The following is a 13,401-nucleotide window of genomic DNA, read 5'->3' on the forward strand; positions in this document are numbered from 1 at the left end:
GGCGGGGCTGCGCACTCTGGCGGATCAAAGCAAGTTCAATATAATGTGGTTTCACCTATAACATGGTGAGACTTTTTGGCTCCCGAGGACAGTGTTATATTGGGGTAGAGATATATATCAGTATAGTTAAACTTCTGTACAACTTCTGTGCTTACACAAGGCCTGAGTGTGTTGCTCTTCCACGGACTCTGCACGGTGTATTTATCTATCCAAGTTTGGTTTTCAACCTTTTTTCATTTGGAGACAACAATTTTTGAATGGAGGTGCAGACCTCTTTGGAAATCTTAGACATAGTCTGTGGACCCCAGGGGTCTGCAGACCACAGGTTGAAAACCACTGGGGTAGAATATACAGGGTACATTTTTTTTTCTTTAAAGGGAATTAACCTTAGTTGGAGTCTTACTGCCATTGAGCCAGCAAGATTGTAGCTTAACTTTTTAAAAAAAATTGTATATCCATCAACACTGTTTCTTATAAAATTGGGGGGGAGGGGGGAGTAAATAATCCACAGAGTAGTTCTCCCAGATGAAAACCTGGTAGTGTAATGATGTTTTATAGTGTTCTGAAACTGGCTGTTTCATCTGTAAACACATTACAGATCAAACATCACCGGTAAAATAACGAGGAGCTATGCATGCATTACTTTGGGAATGAAACGGCTGATCTGTTCCAGTAACAGAAATAAGAGAATAGAAAAATAAAACCATTTATTAACTTATCTTCCAATCAGCACTTCAAAATGAATGAAACATCTTCTGAGACTGGGACCTGCACATCTGTAAGCCATTTGCAGTAGAGGGGGGAGGAGCGCTCATTTAACATGATAAAGCCTCCTCAAACTGAAGTATCCAGCTTTAATTAAATTATCACGGCTCATCATGAGAGATTTGTTTGCATGTTAGTTAGCTGATATACTTCGACTCTTCCTCTTGGTGTTCCATACCATTACTTACAACTTTCCAGCAGGAAAGGAGTCCCTGCAGCTACTCACACACACAAGGTGGACTTCCCAGAGAACCGAGGGCTGACTAATATAGTTTAAAGAAGAACAGGAGTACTTGTGGCACCTTAGAGACTAACAAATTTATTAGAGCATAAGCTTTCGTGGACTACAGCCCACTTCTTCGGATGTAGTCCACGAAAGCTTATGCTCTAATAAATTTGTTAGTCTCTAAGGTGCCACAAGTACTCCTGTTCTTCTTTTTGCGGATACAGACTAACACGGCTGTTACTCTGAAACTTAATATAGTTTAGGGAGGGTTCCCTCCCAGCCAGTTGAATGTTAAAGGGATTTCAGAGAGAAGATAATCAGGATCTGCTGGCCTGACAGCTTTGTTCGGGATGTTGTCTGGAGGAGGACAGGAAAAGGGTCATTATATGGCTCATATTACTCACCAGGCAAAACAAAGTCATAAATGAATGCGAGAGCATGTTGTTGCCAATATAAATACAACCAGGGGAAAACTGCCTCAAACAGCAGAGCTCAGGAGAGGGAGCAAAGCTCTTTCTGGCCTTCCCAGCATGGCAGTAATAGGGTTGGACAGGATCTACACCCTCCCCCCTTCACTTGCAGGTAGAGAGGAAGTACACTGCATTGCCAACCTCAAGCTTTCAAAAGATCACCAACCAGATCCATTGAAATCATGAAATTAACAAAAATGAGGTTTATTTTCTTTGCCTTCTGGTTTCTGAACCTTTAGGGTGTACTTGGGTTGCACTTTTCCAGCTTTTCTCTACAGCCAGGGGTTCTAGCAACTTGATTTTTAAAAATGGAAGCTGAGACTGATGTAATCACTTGGGTCCAGGAGCTGGAACTTTAAGAACACCACCATGAGACTCATAATAAAAATCGCCAAAGTTGGCCACACTAGGTGACATTTTAGTAAGGATAGGTGAATTGGTCTGGATGGTATAAAAACCAAGACCTAACCCTTTGCCAATTATCCAGAGCAGACTCAAACTGTCATGAAGGACTGGAATCAATTAAGAAGTACTTTATTCTCCATGCTCCCCCTGCTGCCCTCATTGCTCAAAACATGTTTCAATCCAGTCCCCGTTAACCTCTTTTCACCTCTGGCTCCTCTCTGTTGTAACCTTTATATTACAGAATAGTTGCAGGGCCCAGATGAGTATGGGCTAGGCCCAATCTGCTTTCAATTCTTATGCAGTCTACCGCTCTCCACAATTTGTTACTCTCCAGCAGGGCTGCCAGAGTGGTCTGGAGCATTGCTGTACCACCTGAAATCTAGGATGGAGCTTTGCACTGGCACTTGAGAAAGCTATGCTCCGGCAGCACTGCCTAGGTATTTTCAAAGCCTCGGGGTAGATCTACATTGCATCTGGGAGGTGTGATTTGCAGCGGAGGTAAACTGACTTACGCCAGCTCAGCTTGAGCTAGCATGCTAAAATAGCTGCGTGGATGCTGCGGCATGGGCAGTGCCTGGGGCTAGCCACCCAAGTGCAGACCCAGGAGGTCAGGTGGGCTATGTCTCAGGCGGCTAGCCCAAGCCGGTGCCCATGCTGCAACATCCACCCTGCTAAATTCAAGTGAGGGCCATAGACCTTCCTCTTCCCACCCCTTCACCCCCCAAAAACCTCAGAATTGGGAAGCAAGCTCAGAGGCCTTTGCCCATATCAAGGGATATAGGCTCATAGGACTTTAAGAAGGGACCATCATCATCTAGTCTGACCTCCTGCACGTTGCAGGCTACAGAACCTCGCCCGCCCAGTCCTGTAATAGAGCCATAACCTCTGGCTGGGTTACTGAAGTCCTCAAATCATGATTTAAAGACTTCAAGTTACAGAGAATCCACCATTTACACTAGTTTAAACCTGCAAGTGACCCATACCCCATGCTGCAGAGGAAGGCGAAAACTCCACAGGTTATCTGTCAATCTGACCCATGGGAAAATTCCTTCCCGACTCTCAATATGCCAATTAGTTAGACCCTGAGCCTGAAGGAGGTAGCTCCAATAATATGAATGAAGCAGGATGGGAGCAGAGAATAGAAGAGAGGGAGTAAAGGAAAGGGCCACGGAGCTGGAGAAGCAGATGGGAGTGGGGTGGGTCATTCCTTAAGAGCCCTAAGAAGAGTTCTTCTGGAACCCTCTGGCTGCTGCCATTACGGCCCAAGTGCAGCAGTCCTAGGAGCAGCAATACGTGCACAGCCCCAGACCCTAGTGTGGGGAAAGGAGCAGAAGGAGTTGGGCACAGAGACAAGTTCTGGCCTCTGTTTTGCTCAGCTGCAGAGTCTGTCAGGGGCTCCAGGAGAAATAAGTCCCTAGAGGCAGGCAGTGCTTCCCAAGTTCTGTCCCCATACCCTTCCCACTGTGCCAGCCCTCGTGCTGGGAGGTCTCTAGGCCTGCTCCCTGCCTTTCCGAGGACAGCCCAGACCATGGACCATGGAACAGGGGTCCCAACACCAGGGATGTACCCTCACCTGGGACACAACCAACCCCTAACCTGGTTCCTCCCCAGCCACCTCTCCTGGGGTGAGCCTGGTCCTAACCATCCCTCACTCCAGTCATTCTCCATACCTCCCCCTTCTGGTCAGCCAGTTGTAGCCCTCTGCCCCGCTCCATCCCATGTCAGCTCTGCTGTCCTGTATTTTCACCTCGCCACAACTGGCTGCACAATTCTGCCACCATTATCCATGCCCCAAAACGTCTTATCCAAGTTGGAATCAGCACTCAGAGGACTGCTATGGACAGAAAAGGATCCTGGAGAACCCCCAACTTGGGCTCTTGGGGAATGACCCTACACCTGTCTACTTCCCTAACTCCCTGGCCCCTTCCTTTACTCCCTCTTCTCCTCTCCTGTTTCAGTTGACCTCTGTTTTTTTCACTCACAAAATTGTGAGCCCAATTAATGTCCCTTGGATGCATAAGTAACTTAAGTCTCTGGCTGTGCCCAGAAACACAATTTTTAAATGTTTAACTGAGTTAAGGCCCCCTTAAAGTAAGGGTGAAAAATGTGGTCTCAGCATGTCTGTGATGTTTAGCATCCTGTCTAAGCATGCTGTGATGCTTACAGGATAGAAAGATACAGACACAGTTGGTGAAGAGAACAGAAAAGAAGGAAGAAATGCACCCACCATGCATATGCTTTGCTAGGCTCCAGCACTATAAAGTTGATCAGAACATCACTGCTCTCCCAGATTCCACTGTATGGTAGAGAATGAACAAACTCACCTCTCCAGAGTTATGCTGAGTCTTTGCTGTAAGCATTGCCAACCCCAACCTTTCAAAAATCACGAGTCAGCCCCCCACGCCCCAAAAAAGAAAAAAAAAATCACAAGATTGTTTAGAAATGTCATGCCTTTTAAGCCATTTAATATTGGGTTCTCTTTATTTGCCTTCTAGTCTTGAAGAATGAGAACTTTATAGGATCAAACTTTTCTCAGCAAGTTGGAGGGTTAGAAATGTTGTGTTTAAATGCAAGCCAAAATTCCCATGTCTTCACATGACTCCAAGAACGAGTGCTTTAAGCAAAAAAAGGCAAACAAACAAAAAAAACCCCACACCAAATATTGTGAGACACAATAAAATTGTAACAGCTGTACGCAAGAAAGTGGTGGGTCACAAGCTGGAGAGAGAAATATGTAAGAAATTCAGTCTTCATTCTCTTCAGCTCCCCATTCAGTGATGCTGTGGGGGGAAGCGTCACCCTTGCAAACAAGGCATTGCAGGAATGGAAATCATGAAGACGTGGTGGGGGGTAAGCATCCAACACAAACATTTTGAGATTAACCTTTCTTGGGCTTTTATTTTGAGCCAGAACCCTCAGCTGTGCCGCATCAATGGAATGGGGGTTAACAGAATCAACTGAGCACAGGAAGCAGCTCAATGCAGGAGCAACACCCAATTACCACATAAAATGATTAATCTGAAAAAGACTTACTGTTCCCGGCAAGCCCGAGCAGCTGTATTCCAAGTGACTTTCTGGTCTGTGATCAGGAAATAGCAGCTGCCTCCATGATGGCTCCATCCAGATGGGCATTTTTTCATGCTAACATCCTGAAATAAAAAGCTTGCTCGTGCTCAGAGTGACTTGTTAATAGCATCAGCCTTCTAAAGCACTGCTTTAACATGCCTCTTCAGGATCAAAACAAATACAAATGTTTATATTAATAAAACTGAAGGCATTTTTTAAATTCAACATCAATAACTTCAAAAGATAGACTGCGTGCAACATTCATCTAGTGGAGTAGGCATGCACAAGGTCAAAGCAGTTACACTAAATTTAGGGCTTAAATTCTCACAGAATGTTTCCCAGAGCTCCCCAGGCCTCCCCATTTAGCGTTCTGGGATGTGCTAGGGCTTAGAGCTTCAGCCCCGGGGAGCATGCTGGGGCATGAGGCTTCTGCAGTGTGCCAGGGCTCAGGGCTTTAGCCCTGTGGGGCGTGCCAGGGCTCGGGGTGTCTGCAGTGCATCAGGGCTGACCTCCTGCACAACAGGCCATAGTATCTCACCCAGTAATTCCTGTATGAAGCCCAAAAACTTGTGGTTGAACTTGCATGTATATTTTAGACAGACATTCAATGTTGATTTAAAGACTTCAAGTGACTAAGAATCCACCACAGCCCTTGGTAAGCTGTTCCAGTGGTTAATTACCCTCACTAATAAAATTTAGACCTTATTCACCGTTTGAAATTGTCTAACTTCAACTTCCAGCCACTTGACTTTATGTCTTTGTCTGCTAAATTAAAGAGCCCTCTGATATTGATTCCCTGTATGGTGTTTGCAGCCCATGAGCAAGTCAGCTCCCAACCTTCCCTTCAATATGCTGAATAGGTTGAGCCCCTTAAGTCTCTTACTGTAAGGCATACTTTCCATGCCTCCAATAATTCTTGTTATTCTTCTCTGATTATGTATGTATTAGAGCAGCAGCCAGGAGCTCCACTGTGCTAGGCACTGTACATTAGGGTCTGCCTACACTGCAATTGAGCACCAGCAGCTGACCCATGCCAGCTGACTCAGGCCCACAGGACTACACAGTCCTTCCCACAAGGGATTTTAGTTTTTTGTAATAGGGGTTTTGTGTTTGCTTGATACATTCAGGCTATATTTTAGATGAGTCCTATAGTTGCAGGGTCGCCGAGCTCAGGCTCCAGCCTGAGCCCGAACATCTACACGGCCATTAAACATCCCCATAGCCCAAGCCCTGTGAGCCCGAGTCAGCTGGCACAGGCCAGACGCAGGTGTTTAATTGCAGTGTAGACGTACCCAAAGAGATTAAGAAACACTCCTTGTCCCAAAGAGTTTACAATCTAATTCAGACTGTATGACTGATACAAGATAGAATTAGTTGCCATTTCACACAGGCCAGTGAAGAGTGACCATTGGGGCCATCCAGTTTCCTCAGAGATTTAGGTCCTGATTGTTTGGTGTGTCTGAGAAGTGCTCAGTGTACATCTAAGGAGATGTGTACAAAGATGGCGTTAAGGGTTTGTCTAGATGAACAGTTAGTACGTAGCACACTAGGGTGTAATGCTACAACCAGAGCCGTCCCTAGGGTCCGGCAAATCAGGGCTACTGCTCCGGGCCCCATGCTTTGGGGGGTCCCCCGATGCGGGCTAGCACGATTGGCCGGCGTGCATGGACAGCGCGTGAACCGTCCCTTCCACCCGAGGGAGAGCGCGCCGCCGCGCCGCCGCCGCTACAACCTCCCCAGTCCCAGAGCGCCAGGAGGGAGAGTGTGCAGTGGTGCTGCTTCAGCCTCCCCAGTCTCGGGAAGGCAGGTGGCATGGCCCCAGCCCCCTGGAGCCCAGTGGCACTACTGAAGTGGGGCCCTGGGCGTGGAGTGTGTGTGGGGCCATGCTTGGCTGTTTGGGGAAGCCCTGCCTCCCCTCCCCTGCCCGAAGTGGTCGGTCATGGAAGTGATGGATTCGTCACTTCTGCCCTGGGCCTTACACCCCCCTAGGGAGGACGGCCCCGGCTACAGCATACTAGCATGTTGCACACTATGGTGTGTCCACACTGGCAAGTTTCTGCGCCACAAGTTATACCACTTTTATTAAAACGCTGGAATTAAACTGTCGTTGCGTGTCCACACTGTGCTCCTTGTGACGGTGGAGCGCATCCACATTAGCAGCACTTGCAATGGCAAAGAGAGCCGTGCATTGTGGTAACTATCCCACTGTGCAACTGCTGCAGGGTGCTTTGGGAAGGGTTTGCAATGCCTCATGGGACAGGCACAGTGTCACATGATGCAGATTTCCCAATCCCATTGTTCCATGGGCATCATTCTACACTGCCAGCTGCTTTTCAGCTGAAGTGGAGGGGGGAGAGGGAACGCACACACACACACACACCTGCCTCTGTGTTCAATAGCATGAGCATTCCACATTAATGTGTCCCAGAGCAGATCAGCACAGCATGCAATGGCTGTCAGAAACGGTGCTTTGAAAGGGGAGGGGCGCATGTCTCCAGGGCAGCCGAGTTAAAAACAATGAGTAGAGCAGCCACTTGAGGCGTTATGGGACAGCCCCAGAGGCCAATTACAGCGCAGAAAGCAATCCAGTGTCTACACCGGCAATAGAGCGCTGGAGCCTCTGCGCAAATAGCCTTACGACTCTCGTCAAGGTTGGTTTTTTGCAGCGCTGCAACTGAGGAGTTTCTGCGCACAAAGTGGTTTGGCAGTGTGTACACGTCTGTAGTTTGAGCGCAAAAAGCTGCTTTACTGTGCAGAAACTTGCCAGTGTAGACAAGCCCTTAATGTCCATGTGGACCCTGCTACTATGCACTGGGAGTTTTGTAGTGCACATCGACCTACTCTGCTTTGAAATGGAAGTAGGTCAAAGCACACTACGGGACTCTTAGTGCATGGTATCAGGGGCCATGCAGCCAGTTAGTGCACAACTCCCTAGTGCACTGTAGTTTTACATTCCAGCTTGCTGCATGCTAACTGTTCATCTACACAAGCCCTAAGCCACGTTAATGCTTCACTGAACCTAGGGCATCAGAATGCCAGACTGGTCTGCAATATAATTTAGAGCAACCTGGCTACTGTATGCTGGCTGCCAATGTCAGCTGGAGATCAGCTGGGTGCATGGATCCCTAGCCACACTGCATCCACTAGTAGGCAGGAAGAGGATAGCATGGAAAGCCACAGGAAGCCACTATTGCAGTGACATACCACTCAAAGATCCTCCTTTGTAGGGGAAGCCCTGGTAGCCAGGTGTAGGACTGCTTTGCCCCACCAGAGCAGAACAAAGCATCCCTAACATACCAGTGAATCAGGCCCCTACGCTTCATCTCAGATATTCATTTCATACCAGCATGTCTAAAAGTGTGTCTGTTGGGGTTGCATGCATCTGATAGTCACACGTTCCTGAGGCTTAATGATGAAGCAACACTGATGAGACTGCACCTGAAGATGTTTAAGAACATCATGTCAAGAAACAGTATTTTGACAGGTTTTTGTTAAGCCTTCTTGAAGTGCTTTTACTTAAAAACGTATTACAAAGAAATGTTCCCTTTTACTCATCCAAAATGTAGCCTGAATGTATCAACCAAAACACAAAATCTCTATTACAATGAACTAAAATCCGTTGTGGAAAGGACTATACAATTTAACATTGGAGAAGCTTAAAATTAAATGCACACAAAGGGCAGGAGATAGTTACCTTGCTTTTTGAAGTCCATAACTTCCACGAAATTCCATCACACTGAAATAAGTTTTGGGTACTTTCTTCAAAATGCAAGAGCCCCTCTAAATCAGGTGTGCAGCTCTTTGGAAAGGAGAGGACCAGGTCCTGAAAAAGGGAATAACATTTGCATATTGAAGCAAAATGGTTTTATGGAACAGAATAAATGGTCAGTTTTTACTTCAAGAGATTGTGACATGCATAGGTGCTGACTTACTCAGATTCTGGGGGGGTGCTCGACCCCTGCTCATCCCCAGACCCCGCTCCCACTCCCCCCCTTCCTCCAAACCCTCACCCCTGCCTCTTCCTGCCCCACCTCTTCCTGCCCGCAGCACCTCCTGCACGCTGCTGAACAGCTGATCCACGGCAGGCAGGAGGGAGAGGGAGGAGCTGATCAGCAGAGCCGCAGGAGGGCGGGAGGCGCTGATCCACAGGACTGCTATTTTTTTTCTGTGGGTGCTCCAGCCCCAGAGCACCCATAGAGTCGGTGCCTATGGTGACATGCAAATACTAAATGTATTGGCTAAATTAGTCTAAAGAACTAGAAGAGTAAATATTAGAGGTGGGGGTGGGGTTGGACTGGAGATCTCAGAGGTATTAAATCATCTTAGATAACAACTTAAGTTAAAAATCGATGGTGAAAACTCATATGAAACAAAAGGTTTTCATACCTGTTGGTTAGAGTGTGATTCAGACATCAACTCTGCCTTATCAGCTTGTGGGACTTCCGTCTTCCTGGAGGAGATCACATTTATCTTTGTCCGCCCTTGGTTAATTATTGACTTGTTAGCCTTGTTTGCATTAGCTGATGAGGTGTCATCCTCTACTCTGAGAGAGACCAATCCATGATACTTGATTTTTAAAGTAACCAAAAGAAAAAGAAAAAAAGAGGATTATCATTCATAAGCAACTTCAAAATTTTCCTCACAAAAATGGAAAGGAATTTTGAAACACCAGTTATTGTCAATCAAGGGGAGGAGACCCCCCAAAGAAAAAGACAAAGAGAATGAGAAAGTGCCGTCAGTATTAACTACATCAAATTATTAAAGTTGTTATACATGCAGCTAAGATAAGACATAATAAGGAAAGAATCATAGAAGAAGCCACACCATATTATTCTTACTTTAAAAGCCACATTGGTTCCATTTCTTAACACAGATGAAGGATAAACCTGAAAAGGCCAGACAGTGAAATGAGTTTGGTGTATCTACACAATATAGAAACAGGTAGCTATCTGAAGCTTTCCATGAAAGTCTCATTGGGGTGGCTGGTGGTGAATAATCTAGGTTAGCAAACACTACAGATTTTATTCTTGGTTTTAATTTTTTCCTCCTACAATGGAGGCGGACGACATCTGAAAGTAGGCAATTAAAACTGAGGCCACGTCCTACATTACAGGAACTACAATAGCATAGTTATGGCACTGTAGCTATGCCGGCATAACCCCATAGTGTAGGCAGCCTACAGCAATGGGAAAGGTTTTTCTGTCACTGTAGAACTCCATCTCCCTGAGAAACATTAGCTAGGTCAATGGAAACATTCTTCCATCCACCAAGCTGTGTCTACACTGTGAGCTACAATGGCACAGCTACAGTGCTTAGGGGTGCGGATTTTTCACACCCCCAAGTGCCATAGCTGTGTCGACCTAAATTTTACGTGTAGACCAGGCCTGACACACAAAGGTGTGCTCAAGATCTGTTTACATAACCAGTTAAAGATCACAGTCGTGTCCCAATCAAATCAGTGTACATGAAATCTGCCTAATGAGGTGTCTCCACTGTTTTTTCCAATTTAGGTAAATTTTATTTCCTTGTTTATTTTCTAGTACCTTCAGGATCAGGTCTTAACTCCTATAAATTGACCTAGTTCCATTAATTTCAATAGAGCTCTGCTGATTTGCCCCAGCTGAGAATCTACCCCCATCAGAATCTTATTTTGGTTTGTTGTTTGATACACATTTCCTTCCTCAACTCCGTCTGTCTTTCTCACATAGACAGATCCTCAGTGTCAAGGCTTTCAGAAGATACAGTATATTCTTAAAAAGCTCTTAAGTCTGATCCACTGAATGCACAGATATTTTTCTAGTTACAGTAAATTCAGGTAAGATCACTACTTTAAAAACATATATATTATCATCCCATCACCATACAATAGTTCTGCCTTACTGTTTTGCCATTTCTGACAGCTCTAAGCCTTATCCTTGACAGATTCAGCAAGTTGAATTCCTGTAACACATCGCCTCTCTGCACCATCATCTCTTTGGAAGAGGACAGCGGGATTTCTTCCAAGTGAACAGTGCCAGGATTGGAGGGCGATGAGGAGCCTGAGGAAACTGTAAGCAATGCGCCTGTCCCCCATAAGTTGTGCTTGTTTTGGCCAGAGGAATGGAAAGAGCTGCATTGACCTGAAAGCATACAAGATGGCAGATGGTCAGTTCATTTTACATGAGCAGATAGCTGGTCACATTGACTAGGGCACTGAAACAGCTTGTCATTAAAAGTTGGATGATTTTTCATCTGATGTTGCCGATTTGCTATTTATTCACTAGTCCTCATTTCTCCCATTTGTTTATGTAGAGGAAAAGAGCATTCATGTATAGTATTTTCTGTGAGTCGTAAAAGTATAAATACTTTAGCACAAGTAAATAAAATCAACTCCCTGAAAATCAAATGCACTAAGAGGTACCTGTTGAAGGTACACATTTGGTCCATAGATTTTCAGGTATAATGAACAATTTTGGTAATATTTATGCCCTAATGATTTTCTCTCATCCCAAACAAAATTTTGCTGCCCTGTAAATGAGAACACATATGCTGTAGCACCCTCTTCTGACCCTCACATGGTTCTGCAGCAGCTGGCCTCAGTTTCCCTTCACCCAGGAGATAATCAATAAGTCCAACAAGGCCATCACACACACCAATGCCCCTACCATATGCTCAGTCTCTTTTGGCCCAGTCTCACATAGAGGTACAAACTCTGCTTTCCTGAATGTTTATCTATTTTGAACCTCCAAATACAGTCTCTCAGGTGTTCCACTGGGCACCACCCCTTCTTTATGAGGCCTATCTATTCCCTTTCACAATCCCTCTCCTCTTCAACTTCCCCAGGTAACACACTCGTCAGCCTCCCTAGCTGCTTATTATTATTTTTCCCTTTGGAGTCCTCTGAATTACTGAGCTCCTCTTCTTGGACCTGTGCTCTGTGGATCCTCAGGCCACACCTTCAGAAGGCTTCCCCAACTGCTTCCCTCAGGAGTCCTGTCAGGAGCTCAGCACACCTCAAACAGCTCCCCAGTTACTCTTCTCTGTCTCCAGCTGCAATCCCCAGCTGTTTGATTATTTCTCACACAAAGATCTCTCCCTCTCATGTCTATTCTTCTCTGTCTTATAAAGCCCAGGTATCTTTCCTATCAATGAATCAGCAGCAGCCAGTTGGTCCCAGGTGCCTTCCTTATCAGCCATTTGGGTAGCAAGCAGTCAGTCATAGGTGCCTTCTTTTTCATGCTTTGACATTGTCTTATTTTCCTCTCAAACCAGTTTTACACTGATAAATTTCTGACTTCAGTTGAGTAATTTGGGTTTACATCAATGTTACCAATAGAGTGACCAGATAGCAAGTGTGAAAAATTGGGGTGCTTATTTTTGTGTGTGGGGGGGGGGCGGAGGGAGAGGGCATAATTGCCTATACAAGACAAAGCCCCTAATATCGGGACGTCTGGTCACCCTAGTTACTAAACAGAAAATCAGACCCTGAACCTTTAAAAATGACCTTTGCAAAACTAACCCAAATTCATTTTCATAATTGACAGTAATGCTATTCTGCTAGGTAGCTAGAGAGAAGAATATTCTTCAATCTTCAAAGAATTTAGCTGTCTAGATCATTATTTGTATTTTCCTCAGCTGTTTCCACATTAAAACACTCCACACTCCATCACTGAAAAATACTACAGTATTGTAGAACAACTGCTCAAACCAGTAGGATACTACAGAATTTATTTTAAGAGCTGGGTTCAGTTGTTAGATTTTTTTCTGACATCTTTCCCAAAGGAGTGCAACAACTGTTATACAATCACCAGAAAAATATTTTAATGGACCTTCTAAGTAAATTCCTTTGAAAATAATGATGAATGCTGAAATCTAACACGCTTGTTCTTAGCAAAGGTTTTTTTTCTTTTGTACTTGTTGCTTTCTTCATGCTGTGTTTTCTAAGAGGAAGAATACAGTTATGTGAGAGAATAAACGGATCTGCAACTGTCAATCCTGTTTTCTTTTCTTTTTTAAATTAAGCATTTTGATTTGAAGGTAAGTGTTGTTGAAAGTAAGTAGCTACTCAGCCAAGATTGCTCCAGATTTTAAAGATGATGATCAAAAGAGAATACCTCCTTTTGAGTCCAGAATTTTCACTACAGCTTTTGTCCTGGTGCCAAGAATTGCATTCACAGGGGAGTTCAGAACTACTTCAAAGACCTCATCATCTTCCTCTAATCCGTCATAGGTAATTGCTATATTCCACGTCTTGGTTGACATTCCTACCAGAAGTAAACATTTTAATTACTCTTTAATTGCTATTTCAATCAATCTGGGTGTCAAAAAAAATATTAATTAACATGTCTACAGCTAGAATAGAATAGCTTGTGTATGCTATTGTGCTCATACCAACTGACTGGACTCCTGCTGTTCTCCCAAATAACACTAAGAGACCAAATTTGTTCCTGGACAATGATGATTCAGTTCATGTGCATACACTGTAATAAA

At 44.9% G+C, this 13,401-nt stretch overlaps 1 protein-coding gene across 5 annotated transcripts in view; it reads right to left on the bottom strand.

Annotated features, from left to right (window-relative positions):
• The window catches only part of FREM1 (FRAS1 related extracellular matrix 1), a 105,242-nt gene that overhangs the window by 9,036 nt on the left and 82,805 nt on the right, over positions 1 to 13,401 (bottom strand). For all 5 annotated transcript variants that reach the window (XM_054032427.1, XM_054032428.1, XM_054032429.1 and 2 more), the window contains 6 exons: positions 13,026 to 13,175; positions 10,813 to 11,051; positions 9,771 to 9,818; positions 9,319 to 9,498; positions 8,627 to 8,755; positions 4,900 to 5,015 (listed from right to left, as the gene is read on the bottom strand). In XM_054032427.1, the coding sequence (XP_053888402.1) occupies positions 4,900 to 5,015; positions 8,627 to 8,755; positions 9,319 to 9,498; positions 9,771 to 9,818; positions 10,813 to 11,051; positions 13,026 to 13,175 (862 nt within the window). The remainder of the gene's footprint in view (positions 1 to 4,899; positions 5,016 to 8,626; positions 8,756 to 9,318; positions 9,499 to 9,770; positions 9,819 to 10,812; positions 11,052 to 13,025; positions 13,176 to 13,401) is intronic.

Source organism: Malaclemys terrapin, chromosome 6 (genome assembly GCF_027887155.1).
Source record: "Malaclemys terrapin pileata isolate rMalTer1 chromosome 6, rMalTer1.hap1, whole genome shotgun sequence".
In the NCBI taxonomy this organism is placed as follows: domain Eukaryota; kingdom Metazoa; phylum Chordata; order Testudines; family Emydidae; genus Malaclemys; species Malaclemys terrapin.